The sequence below is a fragment of the Dermochelys coriacea genome, chromosome 1, assembly GCF_009764565.3.
Source record: "Dermochelys coriacea isolate rDerCor1 chromosome 1, rDerCor1.pri.v4, whole genome shotgun sequence".
Taxonomy (NCBI): Eukaryota; Metazoa; Chordata; order Testudines; family Dermochelyidae; genus Dermochelys; species Dermochelys coriacea.
The window spans coordinates 67773461-67793604 of record NC_050068.2 but is presented as its reverse complement, the minus strand read 5'-3'; the positions used below and the strand labels follow the sequence as shown (position 1 = coordinate 67793604).

The 20144-nt window shown below is 39.9% G+C and overlaps 1 protein-coding gene across 3 annotated transcripts in view; it reads left to right on the top strand.

Annotated features, from left to right (window-relative positions):
- DIAPH3 (diaphanous related formin 3) overlaps positions 1-20144 on the top strand; it is a 504954-nt gene that overhangs the window by 340326 nt on the left and 144484 nt on the right. For all 3 annotated transcript variants that reach the window (XM_043504572.1, XM_038385982.2, XM_043504573.1), the window contains one exon: positions 12956-13120. In XM_043504572.1, the coding sequence (XP_043360507.1) occupies positions 12956-13120 (165 nt within the window). The remainder of the gene's footprint in view (positions 1-12955; positions 13121-20144) is intronic.

Below are 20144 nucleotides of genomic sequence, written 5' to 3'. Positions count from 1 at the left end.
CCTAACAAGAGTTTTCTCAAAGGTCAAGTTCATAAATGCCTCTTCCACCCATAAGCCTTCCAGCACATACTCGGAAAAATTTTGCCTTTTCCTTTTAGAGAGATATCACGCACATAAGCCCCACTACATTTAAGATCATAGTTGAGTATTACAAATGACAGAAGACTGCTGTGAAGATTCAAAGTCTGCCTGTTTAAAACAACAAAAACAAAACAAAACTCTTCCTCTTTCTGTGTCCACAGGCTGCAGCATTTCTGCAGACTCACATTTTAACTCCTTTATCTCTTTGCTGTTGCTTTCTGAGCTTTGGCTACCTACCAAATTGTTTCCAATTTCTACACCTGCCTGCCTTTACCAGGCCTCTTTTGGGGACCTCACAATCACCTTCAGCACTGGTTGGGATGTTGGGTGACAATCTACAGTTGCTTTGCCTTTTTCTCAGTAGTTAACTTGTAAGGATTAGGCTTAGAAACCTGTGCCCACAATGTATAACTATGGCAACTAATTAGAGGACTGAAATTCATTAGTAAATTATTCCTAATTAACCAGACTTCAACCTCATATGAGGTGACATACACAGGGCGGACTACACTGTGTCCCCAGAGATAGATTCATCCACAGATATCCACAGTACTCACCCTGTCTTGGGTATAATTGATTAACTTGGCTATACTGTGTTGTGGGAGAAACATTCTGCCTGCTGGCTGTAGTGTTGACTGGTTAATCTGGCCAAACACTCTTTCTATCATAAGTCGCTTCTGCCCCCAGCTAGGAGAGCTAGACACATCACAGTGCCTTCTATCCTAACTTTAAAATACAGCCATTGCAAAGATTCATGAGGGAGAACTTCCCCTAAGAAAACTCACCCTGTATTTAGAACTAGTTGATCCACCAAAACAAAATAAAATTCTGCCTGCTATGCGACTGGTCATTTTGAATGGTTGTGGATTCCAACCCCTTTCCAAGAGACTCTTCTTCACCATGGCTGAAAGTCAAGCTCAGTCCTGGTGTGGGATTGGATCCCATCATTAGTCAACTATTTTGGGGACAGATTCCAATGCAGGAAGACTTGTCCTGAGGACATCCTAGTCTAGTGGCATCATCGCATGATGGGTGGCTTGGTGAGTCATCAGAAACAATAACTGATCTGGTCTATGTACAGTTTTTGAAATCTGCTTGCTTCAGGATTCTGACTCCTCTAGCCAACACCTAGAAGGTTTATCTCAGCTGGAGTTTTTCTTTTTTCAGCCACATTTCCTGCCACTTCAGGTGTTAGGTTGTAACTGCCTGGCTCCTCTCTCTCTGTGGAGGAAAGAGAAGGTTCTTTAATCAGGGTAATTCTCTATCTTCTATTTCTAAACTATTCCCTTCAGATTTCCAAGTGTAGACTTTACCCTGTGGATCATTTAACATTTTAGCACCTCCCACACCGAAGGGGTCTCCTATGATCTGATGCATGGCTATGATGTCTTATTGGTGTTACCCCAGGATCCACCAAAAGCTCTAGTCTGCTCCAAACAGAGCAGGGCAACTTCTCAATATACAACTTCATGAGGTAGGCACAGTCATTTGGGTCACCACTGTTACCCCCAAATAAAGACCCAGGGTTCACCCACAATAGCTCACCTATTATCCCTTCCTGGGTTTACCAGAGGTTCCCTTCTGTTGACTCATTTATCTGTTTTTGTAATGTGAACGTGGGCCCGGCAAGAGAAATTGCCAGGGTTTTGCAGGAAACACTTTTAGGAAAAACTTCCCAGTACAGCTTAGACTTGCTACCCTGGGAGGAAGGACATTGATGCAGACCTTGGATATAATTGTTTGACACCCAGGCAGTATTCTTCTGCAACAAAGTATTTTTCTTTAATTTAGTATAATCAGCCTTTCCTGATATAATTAATCTAAACAAACATCAAAGCATAAACATAAATCTCTTTGCACTCTCCTTGGGTACAGGTTAAAAGTACCTGAACCATAAACATATACAGGTTTCAGAGTGGTAGCAGTGTTAGCCTGTGTCAGCAAAAACAACAAGGAGTCCTTGTGGCACCATAGAGACTAACAAATTTATTTGGGCATAAGCTTTTGTGGGCTAAAACCCACTTCATCAGATGCATGGAGTGGAAAATACAGTAGCAGGTATATATACACAGTACATGAAAAGATGTGAGCTGCCTTACCAAGTTGGGGGGGGGAGGGGTCAGTGCTAACGAGACAATTCAATTAACCGTAAAATACCAAGGACGGAAAAATCACTTTTGTAGTGATAATGAGGGTGGCCCATTTCAAACAGTTGACAAGAAGGTGTGAGTAAAAGTAGGGGGAATTAGTTTTTGTAATGACCCATCCACTCCCAGTCTTTATTCAGGCCTAATTTGATGGTGTCCAGTTTGCAAATTAATTCTGGTTCTGAAGTTTCACATTGGAGTCTGTTTTTGAAGTTTTTTTGTTGAAGAATTTCCACTTTTAAGTCTGTATTGAGTGTCCAGGGAGATAGAAGTGTTCTCCTATTGGTTTTTGAATGTCATAATTCCTGATGTCAGATTTGTGTCCATTTATTCTTTTGCGTAGAGAGTGTCCGGTTTGGCCAATGTACATGGCAGAGGAGCATTGCTGGCACATGATGGCATATATCACATTGGTAGATGTGCAGGTGAACAAGCCCATGATGGTGTGGCTGATGTGGTTTGGTCCTATGATGGTGTCTCTTCAATAGATATGCGGACAGAGTTGGCACCGGGGTTTGTTGCAGAGTTTGGTTCCTGGGTTAGTGTTTTTGTTGTGTGGTGTGTAGTCGCTGGTGAGTATTTTCTTCAGGTTGGGGGGGTGTCTGTAAGCGAGTCCTCACTAGACTAGACTCAATAAATCGACCCCCGCTGGATTGATCACTGCCCGTCGATCCAGCGGGTAATATAGACAAGCCCTAAGCCGCCGCCGCCTTTTCTGTCACTGGTACTGCAACTGCTGTGGCTACAGCTTCTCCTTTGAGGTCGTCGTCTTTGCTATTCACTGTTTTAGGTTTCTTTCTTCTGATCTGATCTTCCGATATCTCCCTATCTTGACTGACTTTCGCCTGCTGACTGCCTGTCTTTTATTGAGTTTTACCAGCCACTAGACCCTTTCAGATTGGCTTGTTTCCCAATCCTGACATTAGCATACTCTATCCTCCAATCATCTTTAGACTCTTTCTGATTGGTCCATACTTATAGTCCAATTACAACTGCTAAATTTGGCTGTCAATTAAAGCTGTTGCATAACAAGTCTTAGTATTATGGTCTGTTTACTATAATAGTCTGGTGACCCTCACCTAGTTTTGGCTTCTGCATGCCTGACTGATCCCTCCTTGCAGTGTTGGAATGACCTTTACTTGGCCCCTGTCTACACTTGTCTGCCTGCCAACATACTAGCCATAGGCTAAACTGAAACTTCTAGCTCACTCTCTTTGGCTGTGTGCCAACATTGTACACATACCAAATTACCACACTATTAAACTGTAAACAATTACCTCGTTCCTTTTAATATGTATTTAATTGTTAATTTATGCATCTTAATGTTTACTACTATTGCCACTCTATTTCTTACCAATTCAGTTAATTTTATTTTAGTTCTTCCCCTATTTTCAGTTAATGGAGGCAAAGCAATGTTTTCAGTGCTGTGCTTAGGAAACAGAACAGAGCAGCTCAAAACTTTTCATATCAACCATCTTCTATAGTGGAGACACAAATTCTCCTCATTTCATCATACAAAACTCTAGGAGCGTCATCCTTATGGAACTTTATCTTGTAGATAAAAGCTGTAGAATTAATTATGTCAGTGTAGTGAGTGATCTGTTTGAAATTTCTATTTACTTCTGAGAATAGCATATCCAACCAACTGTAGGCTTAGTGAATCCAAGCTCCTTTTCTGTGAGGATCAAATTGCTCCAATTGCTTGTCCTCCCCAGACAGCTCTTTCCTATTTGATGTAGAGGTATCAGTCTTTGAGTTTGGAGGCACGATTCCAGGGGGCACCTGAGCCGACCCAACAAGTACTGCTAGGAGAAAAACCTAATTGAAATAGATATGAGTAACACGAAGAACAACAGTTACAAAAGCTAGGTAACCATTTTTTCACAGACCTGATCAAGACCCCCCTCCTGGAAACTTAGTGAGGGACCAGGTTTGGATTCAAACTTGGGATTTTGTGTGTTTCTAAACCAGCCGATTCTGACATTGTCCAGGCACTGCCTCTGTTTCTTGTCTCCCATATTCATTCCTAGGGTTCAGTTTCCTTGTCTGGTCCTCTCTTGGAAGTCTGGTCCTCTTTCTTGTGGTCCAGCTGCTGTAGGCACCAAGACCAGTGCTGATCCTCCTGTTCCCCTGCCCAAAGTCTCCTCAGTAGCTTAAGCACACCCTTTCCCAGAGCACTATCCTCATGGATGCTCTGGTTTATTTTTTGCCCCTTCAGGGACATGTGCCCTATACAGCTAGGAACCCAGAGGCTTTGCAAAGTAACTTCTTAAACACTTACACCATTAATTCTTAGAGAAATCATAGAGACTTACAGATCTATTGGGGTGGGGGGAAGGCACAGAGAGGTTCATGCACACAAAAGCCCTTCCTCTAGCATCAGCACCACTCTGAGAATCGACTAGTTCTGGATCACTCTTTTAAAGGCCCCAGACCATAATCTCCTCCTGTTCAGCCTTCAGATTTACTCTCTTCCCTTGTAACAAGCTCTTAGCTTGTTCAGATCTGGAAGTTGGAAGGTTTCTTCTAATTCAGAAAATGTGTCCTTTTGTGTTTTCTAAACCTCACAGCATTTGAGATTTTAAAAGCCATTTCTAAAATCATCTATCTTTGTTTCTGCTTTGCTGCTGGCAAATTTTGACTGCTCCACCCTCCATTTTTGCAGACAACCTGGGGAGAAAAACCCATCTCCTTCAGCTTGGCCAATATTTTTAGCATCTCTTTTGTATTGCCAGGGTAAAGTCATTTTGTGTTAACAACCTCTTCGATTTTCTGCTTCCAAACAGGGTGTATGGTACATAACATGGTCGCTGTCAGCAAATGGTTGATTTGAATATATGCTGAAGTTTAGAGTTATACACAGCTTTTGAAAATACAGTTAGAATTCCTAAGTGGTACATAGATTCAAATGGACACAGCACACAAATATGACCACAGTGGTCGGTGACAGGCATTGTGGGACAGCTGCTGGAGGACTGTTAGGTTTGGCAGAAGTAATGCAGTGTCTACACTTGTGTGGCTTCAACCATGGTTCTATACAGTTCGGAGAGGTGGTGTTATCTCAGCATAATGGGTGTTTACATCAGTGGGAGACGCATTTAAGAATAAACACATACACAACTAGGTATAGGCAGGCAGCTTACATTGATCTAATTTTGTAATGTAGACTTGGCCTAATAATTTGGCAAGAGGTGGCATGCAAAAATCATAAGGGTGAAAGACACATGCCCTGCTACTGCTGCCTTCAAATGTATTTTTAAAAATGCTTATTCTGCCAATATTGTGCTATAGATCTAAGCCCCATAGAAGATGATATCTTCAGAGAAGCAGAATGCTGATGCATTTTTTTCTGTTTTGACAAAAATTGTCTGACCACTTCCTTTCGCTATCTTTTTTTTTTTTTTAAACTGCCTTATGTGTTCTGATAAATTTAACCTTACATTTTCATTTTCTGTTTTTACTAGGGCAGTCAAGCGATTTAAAAAAGTAATCATGATTAATTGGGCAATTAATTGTGCTGTTAAACAATAATAGAATACCATTTATTTAAATATTTTTGGATGTTTTCTACATTTTCAAATATATTTCAATTACAACACAGAATTCAAAGTGTACAGTGCTCACTTTATATTTGTTTTTATTATAAATATTTGCACTGTAAAAATGAAAGAAATAGTATTTTTCAATTCACCTAATACAAGTACTGTAGTGCAATCTCTTTATCATGAAAGCTGAACTTACAAATGTAGAATTATGTTCCAAAAAAACCTGCATTCAAAAATAAAACAATGAAAAACTTTAGAGCCTCCAAGTCCACTCAGTCCTACTTCAGCCAATCGCTCAGACAAACAAGTTTGGTTACAATTTGCAGAAGGTAATGCTGCCCGCTTCTTGTTTACCTGAAACACTTGTGTCACCTGAAAGTGAGAAAAGGCATTCACATGGCACTGTTGCAGCCAGTGTCGCAAAATATTTACGTGCAAGATGCTCTAAAGATTCATATGTCCCTTCATGCTTCAACTACCATTCCAGAGGACATACGTCCATGCTGATGACGGGTTCTGCTCCATAACAATCCAAAGAAGAGTAGACCAACGCATGTTCATTTTCATTATTTGAGTCAGATGTCACCAGCAGAAGGTTGATTTTCTTTTTTGGTGGTTCGGATTCTGTAGTTTCTGCATTGGAGTGTTTATCTTTTAAGACTCCTGAAAGCATGCTCCACACCTCGTCCCTCTCGGATTTTGGACAGCACTTCAGATTCTTAAACGTTGGGTCCAGTGCTCTAGCAATTTTTAGAAATGTCCTATCGGTGCCTTCTTTGTGTTTTGTCAAATCTGCAGTGAAAATGTTCTTAAAATGAACAATATGTTCTGGGTCATCATCAGAGACTGCTATAACATGAAATATATGGCAGAATGCGGGTAAAACAGAACAGGAAACATACAATTCTCCCCCAAGGAGTTCAGTCACAAATTTAATTAATGCATTATTTTTTTAAGGAGCATCATCAGCACAGAAGCATGTCCTCTGGAATGGTGGCCGAAGCATGAAGGGGCATACAAATGTTTAGCATATCTGTCATGTAAAAGCCTTGCAACACCAGCTACAAAAGTGCCGTTTATTCCTACCCTTTGTTTCCTATCTTTTAACCAGTTATTGGTCCATGAAAGGACCTTTCCTTTTACCCCTTAAGAGCCTTTGTTGAGGGATCTTGTCAAAGGCTTTCTGAAAATCCAAATACACTATATCCACTGGATCTCCCTTGTCCACATGCTTGTTGACTCCCTCGAAGAATTCTTGTAGATTGGTGAGGCATGATTTCTCTTTACAAAAACCATGTTGACTCTTCCCAAACAAATTATCTTCATCTGTGTGTCTGACAATTCTGTCATAGTTTCAAGCAGTTTGCCCAGTACTGAATTCAGGTTTACCGGCCTGTTATTGCTAGGATCGCTTCTGGAGACATTTTTTTAAAATGGGCATCACATTAACTATGCTCCAGTCATTTGGTACAGAAGCAGATTTAAATAATAGATTACAAACCACAATTAGTAGTTCTGCAATTTCACTTTTAAGTTTCTTCAGAATTCTTGGGTGAATACCATCTGATCCTAGTGACTTATTACTGTTTAGTTTACAATTTGTTCCAAAACCTACTCTGACACCTCAATCTGGGACAGTTCCTCAGATTTGTCACCTAAGAAGAATGGCTCAGGTCTGGGAATCTCCCTCACATCCTCAGCTGTGAAGATCAATGCAAAGAATTCAGTTAATTTCTCCGCATGGCCATATTCTCCGTGAGTGCTCCTTTAGCATTTTGATCGTACAGTGGCCCCACTGGTTGTTTAGCAGACTTCCTGATTCTGATGTACTTAAACAAAAATTTGCTATTACTTTTTGAGTCTTTGGCTAGCTATTCTTCAGATTCTTTTTTGGCCTTCCTTATTATATTTTTACACTTCACTTGCCAGAGTTTGTGCTCTATTTTCCTCACTAGGATTTAACTTCCACGTTTTAAAGGATGCCTTTTTGCTTTTCACTGCTTCTTTTACTTTGTTATTTAGCCACTGTGGCACTTTTTTGGTTCTATGTTTGGTTACTATATTTTTTAATTTGGGGTATACATTTAAGTCGAATCTCTCTTATGGTGTCTTTTAAAAGTGTCCATGCAGCTTACAGGGATTTCACTTTTGGCATTGTACCTTTTAATTTCTGTTTAACTAATTTCCTCATTTTTGTGTAGTCCCCTTTTCTGAAGTTAAACTCTACCATGTTGGGCTGCTGTGGCGTTTTCCCCACCACAGAGATATTACATTTAATTATATTGTAGTCACTATTACCAAGCGGTCCAGCTCTATTCAGCTCTTGGACCAGATCCTGAGCTCCACTTAGGACTAAATCAAGAATTGCCTCTCCTCTTGTGGGTTTGAGGACTAGCTTCTCCAAGAGGCAGTCATTTAAGGTGTCAAGAAACTTTACCTCTGCATCCTGTCCTGAGGTGATAAAATGTCTGGGAACACTTAAGTATTTCAAGTCAATTCTTTGGATCTATGTATAAATTCCATTTTTATATTATTAATTTTTAATATCAAAAAACATTTTTTCTTAGCACTGTTAGTTAATGCTTTAAATCCAATTAAATGATTTAAATATCTTGTAGCATGAGTGGGTTAAAGACATTTATTGATAATTTATTTCACTGTTCTTTGAAACATTTCTTTTGTTGGTGATAAAGAAGCAATATCAATTAGTAAACCTAGTACTGCACGTATTTTCCCCAGAACTTTTTGTTTTTAAATGAGATGCAAAAGAAACTGGCTACTGATGTACTGAAGAGAGAGACTGTTTTTCAGAGTTTCCCATGAGAATCTCCATATCAAAATGCATAGCAATACACCACTTCTCAGAAAAAGCTCTGTGATTGTTCCAGAATGGTTCCTAGTGCTGTTTTACTATCACATTCACATTAAATTTAACTAATTCTGTTATAGAGCACAGTTTGTCAGAAACCTGGAATAGAAATTTTTCAGCTATAAAATGTGTTAATAAATAGGCCCTTGGAGGCAAAATTCATTAAACTGATGGAAGAAATTTCATTTTAGCCTTCCAGAAGAGGAGAGACAAGTCCATGAATCTTGACTGAAAGCTCAATGATGTTAGCTTTTAGACATATAAGTGCTGTGTTTTCTTTTCACGATAAGGCATGGTGAAAAGTTCCTTCTACACATATTCATGTTCTTCGCTGTTGGATTTATTGAACTTGATTATTCTACAGCCCAGCATGTCTCACAATTCAGAACACTTGGGCAGCTCTCCTCTCTTTGTGGCTTCATGGAGGTGGATCAGCGTTTTCACACCATATGCTCTGGCCATAACCTCTCTATTTCCACTTGCTGCCAGGTTCTTTGCCTATATGCTTACCTTTTCAATTTGTTTCTCCCCATTTTTTGGATAGTGGGGAGTACTGTTCTCCCTCTTCTGGCTTCCTTCTCCTCCCTGGGTCAATTAACCCTTCGGGGGTTAATCCTCTCTGAGCCACAACTGTGGCATCTCCTTGCCCTCTGTCCAATTCAGGCATGGCAGAGCAGCCAGGAAATCAGAGTTAAATCCAAATCATGCCTTATTTGTAAGGCAGCTTTCTTAGTCTTGGCAGATGGTGAGTTGTGCCCAGCCTGTTTTTGTGTCCCCTAGGTTCCAGGGCTGCAGGCAAGCAGGGAGGAACCACAGCCCACCATGGCAACTGCAACTCTAATGGGAGAAAGTGGACCAGGAACCCCCATGAAGAGCAGCAAGAAGTAAAGAGGTACTTGACCAATCGAGTCAGGGTAGGTCCGAGAGGAACACCTGCAAGACAAAGAGGGGAGGCTTGCAGAGTCACAAAGTCGTCGCCCCTCCCCCCCGACACAAAGTGGGTCATGAGCACTGTGGGGAAAGAAGCAGGATTTCTAATCATCCCACTTCCTTCCGAAGGTGACCAGAAGGACTCAGACGAGTTCCCCCTTCCCAGGGGACAAATGGAATCCAGAGGGGATGATTCTGAGTCAGACCTCTCAAGAAAGCTTCAGGCCCTAAGAAAGGAAAACTGCAAAAGGCCTCGCCAGAGTGGCAGCATATGGTCTACGCTCCCAAAGCGCACAAAAAGGGTTTAAAAAATCAAAAAAGGGGAAAACCCAAAAAATCCAGGAGATACGAGTCCTCTGATTCCTCTTCCTCTCACTCCTCCACTGGGGAAAGTGAGCTGTCTGATCCTGAATCCATACAGGATGATGGGAAAATACAGCAAAGGTGGGTTTTGGTGTTTGTTTTCAAGTCGTGTGCAACAAGGTTTATTCCAAATTTCAAATCCAACCTGAACAAGTAAACCTTAGAATACATTTCTCCCCTCAAAATCCTCCCCTGAGACTGCAATACCCCTTCATTGCTCCTTTGAGGAAGTGATTAGGGATTAATGGAACAAGCCTGATAAGGGCAAGCACAATGAGAAGTGACTTCAGACTCTGTAACATTTAAAAACCAAAGGGCTCTGTTACTGAGATACTGAAAGTGGATGCCACTGTAGTGCCATTGTCCAGGATATGGTTACTTCCTCAGAGTGGGAGTTCTACCTTAAGAACCCCACAGATAGAAAGATGGAGGCCATTCTCAAAAAGAACTTTGAAGCCTCCTCTGCCATCCTCCAAGCATCTCTGGCAGGTACCTGCTTTACAATAGCATCTCTCCGGACTGAAATATCTCAAAGCCTTTAACAACAGAGATCACCCTGAATTTAGTACCATTTTAAAGAAACTCACTGTAACATCAGCAGTTGTAGCTGATTTCTGAATGCGCGCAATGAGGTTCTCATCCTGATCCATGGTTTCCTGCTCAGTAGCCAGGTGCCACCTATGGCTACATTTCTTGAAGGTAAGCAGACAATGTAAGCGGGCCCTATGTTCAGTCAAGTTTGCAAGCTCCCCCATTTTTGGAGAAAATCTGGAGAAGGCGGTGGCCAATAGTGCGGCAAAATCCAAACAGACTCTCACTGCTCCACTAAATTCCCCCAGAAAAGAGTACAGACTAGCATTCAGATAGAGGCACTTTTTGTCCTCACAGAGATGCTGGCAAAGGGACAATGGATTCCTCAAGGGAAAACGGTGGATTTGAGATCTGGGTGGGGGTAATCTATCTGGACCTCCCCTCCCCCCGGAAAGTCTACTTACTTTATGACAAAGATTGCGTAGACTGCCACTTAGAACTGAAGCTAAGAGGAGAGTTTCCCATCTCCTAGAGGAATGCTTTTCATCAGGCACAAAAAAGTCAGCAAGATAATGAGCCGGGGATACTCCCTCAAGCTAAGGACTCCACCCCACCCATTCTTCATTCAATCACCCAGTTCCAATGACACCATATAACACAATGTGGTCCAGAATAAAATATCTCATCTTCTGGATGTGGGCATGAAAGAGAGTGTTCGCTCAGAAGAAAGATTTTCCAGCTTCTAGTCCATCTATTTCACTGTGCAAAAATACACATGATGGTATCAGAGCCATTCTTGACGTCAAAAGGCTCAACATGTGGATGAAGAAAATTAAATTTGGGATGCAGAGCCTGGCCTCTATGGTGTCATTCCTGTCCTGGAGGGACTTCTTCAATACATCTAGCCAATGAATATTGCCATATCCCCAGCAGACTGTGCTACTGCAGACTTCTGAGGTTAGCTGAGGAAAGAAAACATTATCAGTACTGAATGCTTCAGCTTGACCTGCGCTTAGCCGCCAGGGTTTTACAAAGATGTTGATAATGATAATAGATTCAGGTAGCAGGGATCCCACCTGTATGCTTTCCTGGATGATATTCCTGGGACTGATAGTAACCTGAATATTGTGATTTTTGGTGTAAGGGACCGTCTATCACAAAGGCAAGCTTACCTGGATGACAAGATAAATGGGAGTACCCAAGGGGACTGTCTGTGATGCCATGTTAAGGCTGTTATATTGCTTGAGGGGTTTACATTTGGTACTTGGTTGGGGAAATGTAAGTATAGAACACACCACCAGTGTGGAGTTTGTGCCCTGGTTTATAACAGTCTGCCCTGAGATTGGTGCTCATATCTGTGAGCTACTCAAGACAGCTTGACAACCCCACACAGTGCCCATTTGCTGCCGCCTGAGCCGTACCATTTTTGACATCAGAGAATACTCAGCCATTCATCTCCCTTCAGTTTACTTGCATACTTAGGGAGAGTCACTTTTGCCCTGGTTGTCACGCCAATGGCAGACTATAATAACTGATTTACCTCAGGTTTCAGAGTAGCAGCCGTGTTAGTCTGTATTCGCAAAAAAAAAAGAGTACTTGTGGCACCTTAGAGACTAACAAATTTATTTGAGCATAAGCTTTCGTGAGCTACAGCTCACTTACCTCAGGCTACCATAACATTATTACAAAGAAGGGTCAGAGGAGGGGCTATAACAAAAGCAGATTGGATTCTGATAAGCTCCTGATTTGCTCTTTGGGTTTGTAATGTGCAAGTGTCGAAGTTTCATTTCAAAGGGTAATTGTAATAGAGAGCGACATAAGCAAACTTGTCTTGCAGCAGGTAAGAACGCAACCTAAATTCTCCCATTTTACCTATAGAGAAAACCAAAGAGCTTCTGTTTCCACAAACCTGCTAGCCCTGGACTTTATGTATAACTTTGTCCACGCACACATATGTATGTACAAGTCAAGCCTGCTATACTTGCAAAACAGTTTCCATCATAAATAGGGATTATGGCCAAAATTTGAACTCTGGATGCCTAAATCTATACTTAGGCACCCAAATAGATGTGACCTATTTTCAAAGGATCCAAACACCTCCCACTTCCTATTGAAGTCTTTGAGGTATGTTTTATGTAACACAATATGTGGCAAACAGATTATGTACTGCCTATTAAGGTTGCCTGTCAATTCCCATTATATATAAAATTAATGTAAAGAATGTTTCATTCAATTAGCAAAGTAAAAAATGATCAAGAAAATTTGAGGATCATTCTTATATTATTTTTTCACTATTACCAAAGTATTCATTAAACACTGTTCGGTATGCAGTTTATGTTGTACTTGAAATAAATGGATAATTTATTGTGAGATAATTGAGAGGGTTTTTTGAATGTTAAAGTTGGCTACAGAGAAACAGGTAGATAAATCATGATGATTTGCTTTAACTAGCTTCACTGAATGCTCTTTTACCCTTAACAGTAATACACAGCTTTGCAGTTTATGCAAGAGAACATTACCAAAAACTTACCAGGATGCTTGAGAACATGGATAAACTCTATCAAAATGTGATGGGATACTATGCCATTGATTTGAAAAAGGTTTCGGTGGAAGAATTTTTAACTGACTTGAACAACTTCAGGACAATGTTCTTGGTACAGTATGTCTGATGTTAAAATTGTTTTCCAGGAATGATTTGTTTGTTAGTTCAAATATTGATGGGCTATTCAATATTTTTTTCTGTCTTCTTGAATGCTAACATACATTCATATCAGAAACCTTAATTTCTACATCCCAGATTCTACAATGTAAAGAAAAGGAAATATTCATTCGTTATCTTAAAATTATCTGTACCTTCAGAAGGAAAAAACTGAACAATTATAAATTAAAACTGGGTCCTTGATTTAATAGATAACATTCAGGAGGTTGTAGGGGGCAGAAGGCAGAGAAGAGTTTTCAATTCTTTACTTCTGTTCAGATGAAACTTCTCCTGTCTGACTTACTATAGGATACTTGCATGACCCAAGGACTTCTTAATGTGAGCTGGGAATGGATTACAGAAATCACATGAATCTGATGTGTATATTGCAGTTCACAAAAGACTATCATGTGAGGTCTCAAATGAAAGTTATTGTCACTCTGGTCCTTAACATTGTTGTGAAATATATGCAGAGATGATATGCACACATACTGAAAATATGTCATACCAAGATGATAGTCACCAGCAAAGGTGAAAAATAGGTTTTCATTCTGTATCCTCCGGTATCTCTGTCAGTAGATAAATTAAACATTGTAAGGTCATACAATAGATGCCCATTTACATACAAAATCAACAGGAAAGAAGCAAACAGAAATAAATGAGCTGCAGAGGTTATCCTGGCTGTGTGCAACCTCAATGAACTTAGGGGGAGTTCTGTGCTGGCTGCTTCCCAAAGAAACACCAATCCTGGCTTTTGCATAAAATAGGCATAATTTTATTAGATTCTAGACACGTCCTGAGGAACCTTTTTTTATTTTTCATGGGTTTACTTGATTTGTAATATATTCTAAATGCCTGGTTTTTTGTTTTTGTTTTCTTCAGGTCTGCTCTTTTATATCCATTTTTTTATTTAAGGACAAAAAATATTTTTAGAAACACTTTTAGCTGCGTAGATTAAAAAAATACTTTAGGTGAGCCACTAAAATGTTCAAAAAGATAACTTTTTAATCTTTTAATGTTATGATCTTTCATCTTTTAATGTAATTAATATTGCATATGCAGAAGTACAGTCAATGGGATGAAGGAGGTACAGGAATGGGTATGAAGGAAGAATATGATATTTTAACTCTTAGGGCATGATCTAGGTCACTGAATTTATCAGTAGCCTTCCAGGCTGAAAAATCCTCCAGCAAAAGGAAGAACAATTTCAAACTTGCAACTGACCAGCCTCTGGAGGGAGGGTTTGAAGAAAACTCGTGAAAATAAGATGATTGTCTTCTCCTTTTCCTAGACCCTGACTTTTGAGGACATGACAGTCCTTTATCACCTAACTGGATTCTCTTAATCCATATGCCATGGTGAGGGGTGCTTCAAAACATCTGTAAAAACCTATCACCATATAACATGGCTGACAGTTGATCCACCATTGTACATTTATCTGTGAAAAAGGAAATATGGTCAAGAAATTTAAGTTAGCTAAGTTATAAGATCTGACAAATGGGAGTTGTTAAAGGTCATTTGCTGTTCCCTTAACTAGGGGACACTCTAATGTTGTTTAAATGTAGTGTTAATTAAGGGGAACTAATTATGAAGATGTTATTGGATAATTACACCATAACATATTTTAATACGGTAGTTTAAATCAGCATGCAGTCTGAGATCAGAGTTCTTGCTTTCTTTGCTTTTAATTGTTGGTGCATAATGTGTGACCAAACATTATAGATTTGCGTAATTAAGAGGAATTAGATATTCTTACAATTAAAATCAATATCTGTGAATAATTAAATTTTACCAATGAAGAAAAGAGAGGTTGTAAAAACTAGATTATTTTGAAGGCTTAAATAGTCTTCTCTTTGGATTGCTGAAATACTACTATCATCTTTAAGCAGTTCTATATGTGGTAGACAAATCCAGAGAGTATAGTATATTCTCACTTGCTTTTACTTTAGCATGTTGATGTACTTGTTGTATTCAACACATTTAAACTGGACCAGTGTCAATGACTAAAAAGAAAACCTCACACTCTACATGATGAGTACTTCTGTTAAAATTTTCCACTGCACAATTGAAGAAAGAGAGAGATGCAACATCTATCTGTATACCGAAAAATTACAAAAATAATCCTGGCATAGTATTATTTTGTAACTCCCGCACACAACTTAATCACTAATTTATGTAGAATCCATTATAATTATATTTAAAATGACTTCCTAGTTGCTGCTGTTTGTTTTTATACCTATTTTATGTTGTGCAAAGAAGGCTAGCCTCTGTCCAGAAAGGGGTGAACATACTTCCATTTCTTAGTAGCAGGGAAATGGTAGTTCTTCCTGGCAACCAAGGAAGGGACTTCAGATGTCGGTTAGTCCTTACAAATAGGCAAGCAAGTAGTTTTGGATGTCTGGCCTGTAAATAGTCACTGTCATGTTTGGTTGGTTGCTCTTTCATCTACAATTTAGTAGAAATTAAATGAGTTAATATTTCAAGTTCTGCAGGTCAGATTTCTTAGTCCTTATATTTTTGTGTGTATACACTTGCTCATCATTTTACATAAAATGATATAGTAACTGTCCTGCTTTTGGAAATTCCAGTCGTCATAATATAGATTTTTGAAAGGGCTGTCTCTGAAGTAATTTCTTGTATAGAATGATGAAGGGAATATTGTCTAGTGGTTAATGAATAAGAATCAGATGTTTTCAGCTATATTTGTAGTTCTGCCACTAAATCTCTGTGGCCTTGGACAGTTTAGTTAACTTTACTGTGTTTAAGTTTTCTAGCTGTAAAATGCTTCACTAGCTAATAGGAATATTTTGTTTTTTAAGTGCCTTGCGATCTTTCAGCGGGAAGATTTTCTAGCAGTGCAAAGTATTGTTTGACCAGATAGAATCAACCATCAAGGAAGAAAGCTTATGAGAGATAATGGTAGATTTGCTGTGAGCCTATATTTACCATGCTGAAAGTAATGTTTTCTTCTCTGCAATAAGAGCTGCGAAATATAGACCAGCAAAAACTTTGTACATCATAGACATTCCGATTAATCTGAACTTGTTTGGTTTGGTAATAGTTGTTGTGAGAAACCATTTGCTTATTTCACAGGCAAGAGCAATTTGATCATAACTTTTCTATTTCCATGAGAACAAAGTCAGAGTGGGAGTTTTTGTCAGTTGATTTGCTCATCTTTTTTTCTAACATTTTGGGTATGTTTAGCAAATTGCCATTGATATAATCATAGGGCTGGAAGGGACCTTGAGAGGTCATCTAGTCCAGTCCCCTACACTCATGGCAGGACTAAGTATTATCTAAACCAGAGGTTCTCAAACTGGTCCACGGACCACCAGTGGTCCACAAGATCCATTCAAATGGTCCACGGATAGTTCCCTTTAAGGTACATGCCTGGGCATGCATGAGAAAATGAAGGGCCACCCACCGAATTAGTGGAGCCGCGCAGGCATGGCTCCACTAATTAGGTGCCCTGGACCCTGGAGAAGACATACATGTAAGGTGAGGTGCTGGCCTTGGGGGAATTAAGGAGTTGGTGGGAGGGGGCAGTGGGGTGAGAAGACGGCGTGAGGGGAATTTAGGATGTGCAGGGCTGCGGTGGCCAGAGAAAAAGGTGACTTTCCCCAGCTCCAGGGCTGCGCTGCTAGGGAGAGATGGCCATCCTTCCCAGCCTCAGCTCTGTGACTGCTGTGGCGGGGGGGGGGGGAAGAGACCCCCCTCCTTCCCAGCCCCACCTCAGGGGCTGCCACAGCAGTTGAGAGAGGGCATATCCATTACATTAGGAAGGTAAGACTACTGATGTTAAAATGAGTTGTGTACTTTTATTTGTAGAAAAATAACTTTAATTACTCTAAAGGTTTTTTTTTTTATGTAGCACTTTTATCCAAAACTCTTTACAATAGTTAGCTAACGGTATGAACAACATTTGGAAAGATCATTAAGTGGTCTGCCAAGACCCTCAGCAATTTTCAAATGGTTCATGGAAAAAAAAGTTTGTGAACCACTGATCTGGACCATCTCTGACAGGTGTTTGTCTAACCTTCTCTTAAAAATCTCTAATGATGGAGATTCCACAGCCTCCCTAGGTAATTTATTCCAGTGCTTAACCGCCCCGTCAGTTTGGAAGTTTTTCTTAATGTCCAACCTAAACCTCCTTTGCTACAATTTAAGCACATTGCTTCTTGTCCTATCCTCAGAGATTACGAAGAATCTTTTATGTACCGGAAAACTGTTGTCATGTCCACACTGTCTTCTCTTTTCCAGACTAAACGCACCTAATTTTTTTCAATCTTACTTCTTAGTGTTATGCTTATTAGAAGCACATGGAATCTCTTTCAAGGGGATAAGGCAATACACCGCATTTATTGAGAGTACAATTTAAGCATTAAAATCACATATGCTTCCTTTCACACACGCAAGCACACACACCAAATGGTTTTACAGCTGAATCTTATAGTTATCAGCCTTTAGTCCTGGGAGTGGATGAGTCACAACAAATAGTAATTTTCCCTTAATCATGCCTTCTTGTCAACTGTTGGAAATGGGCCACCTTGATTGCATTGGCCTCGTTAGCACTACAAAAGTAATTTTCCCTCCCTTGGTATTCACCCCTTCTTGTCAACTGTTGAGAATAGGCCACTTTCACCTTAATTGAATTGGCTCATTAGCACTGACCCCCCACTTAGTAAATCAACTCCAATCTTTTCATGTGCTAGAATATATATTCTGCTTACTGTATTTTTCACTCCATGGCATCTGATGAAGTGGGTTTTAGCCCTTGAAAGCTTATGCCTAAATAAATTTGTGAGTCTCTAAGGTGCCACAAAGACTCCTTGTTGTTTTTGCTGATACAGACTAACACGGCTACCACTCTGAAACTAGTCCTTAGTGTTGCTTGGTCAGTTCCAGTGGCCATCTGAAACTGCACACGAGGGAGGGGGATGGAGTTGGGTCTCTGTTGGATGCATCTGAAGTTCCGATGCTGATGGAGAACAAATTCAAACTCCCATGGCAATACACCCTTCTTTTATAGTAATAAGTTCCCATACAAGTCTATGGACCTTGCTGTGTCACACCAGAACTGTTAATCACGAGGTATTCAAGGTTGCTCCTAATCAGCATTATTTTGGGTTGTTACTGGGAGTATCTGCAGCTGTTTCTTATCTCATCCCTCTGGCTCCATTCCTTATCTTGTCCTTGGGGCATATGCCTTTGCTTTAGGGTTGTCAATCTGCCATCCAGGTGATTCTGATAATAAGATTGCTGCCTCTCAACTCCTTCACTCCCCTCTTGACCATTCGGCCCATCTGTACTGATGTCTCCTGTCTCTGCTCTGTTCATCAGCATGCCATACATTCTTCACACTCACACAAAATGGTAATAAATTTCAAAGACAAGAATTACAGCCATAAAACTTTTATCCTTCTAAGAACAATCATTAACACAATCAGCAAAGAATAAACCCAGAAAAATTTCTTCTTACTAATTCAAAGCTAGCAAAATGGAGTACAATTTACTTGAGACAATTTCTCCCCATTAGGCTTGTGGCCTATAATAGGTCATGTTTTCTAGACCTTTAATCATTTTTGTTGCTCTTCTCTGGATTTTCTCCAATTTGTCCACATTATAATCCTATCCTTCAAAGCATTTGCATCCCCTCCCAGCTTGGTTTCGTGAGCAAACTTTGTAAGTGTACTCTCTATACTATTATCCAAGATATTGAACAGAATCGGACCCAGAACCGATCCCTGCGGTTCTCACTTGTTATGCTCTTTCAGAATGACTGTGAAGCACTGATAACTACTCTCTAGGTTTTCCAATCAGTTATGCACCCACCTTATAGAAGCTCCTTCTAGGTTGCATTTCCTTAATTTGTTTATGAGAAGGTCATGCGAGATCGTATCAAATCCTTACTAAAGTCAAGATATACTACGTCTACAACTTCGCCCTATCCACAAGGCTTGTTACCCTGTCAAATGAAGATATCAGGTTGGTTTGACATGATTTGTTCTTGACAAATCCATGCTGACTGTTACTTATCCCCTAATCTTCTGGACATATGCAAATTGATTGCGTAAGTATTTGCTCTGAATACAGAAGTTAAACTGACTTGTCTCTAATTCTAGGTATTTGCAAATTGATTGCTTAATCACTTTTCTGGGTACAGAAGTTATGCTGACTGGTCTGTAATTCCCTGGGTGGTGGTTGTTTTCTTTTTTAAAGACAGGCACTATATTTTCCCTTTTCCAGTCTTCTGGAATCTCTCCCATCTTCCATGACTTTTCAAAAATAATTGCTAATGGCTCACATATATCTCCTCAGTCAGCTACTTGAGTATTCTAGGATGAATTTCATCAGGCCCTGGTGACTTGAAGACATCTAACTTGTCTAAGTAATTTTTAACTTGTTCTTTCCTGATTTTAGTCTCTGTTTTCTTGATACCCTTTATGACTCTAGTTAGTTTGATCTCGTTTTGTGCCTTGGCCTTTCTAATTTTGTTACAACATACTTGCGTTATTTGTTTATATTCATCCTTTGTAATTTGACCTAGTTTCCACTTTTTGTAGGACTCTTTTGATTTTTAGGTCATTGAAGATCTCCTGTTTAAGCCAGGGTGTCTCTTGCCATACTTCCTATCTTTCCTACGCAATGGGATAGTTTACTCTTGTGCCCTTAATAATGTCTCTTTGAAAAAACTGCCAGCAGTTTTCAATTTTTTCCCCTTATACTTGCTTCCCATGGGATCTTATCTACCAACTCCCTGAGTTTGCTAAAGTCTGCCTTCTTGAAATCCATTGTCTTTATTTTGCTGTTCTCCCTCCTACCATTCCTTAGAATCATGAACTCTACCGTTTCATGATCACTTTCACCCAAGCTGCCTTTTAGTTTCAAATTCTCAACCAGTTCCTCCCTGTTTGACAAAATCAAATGTAGAACAGCCTCTCCCCTAGTAGCTTTCTACACCTTCTGAAATAAAAAATTGT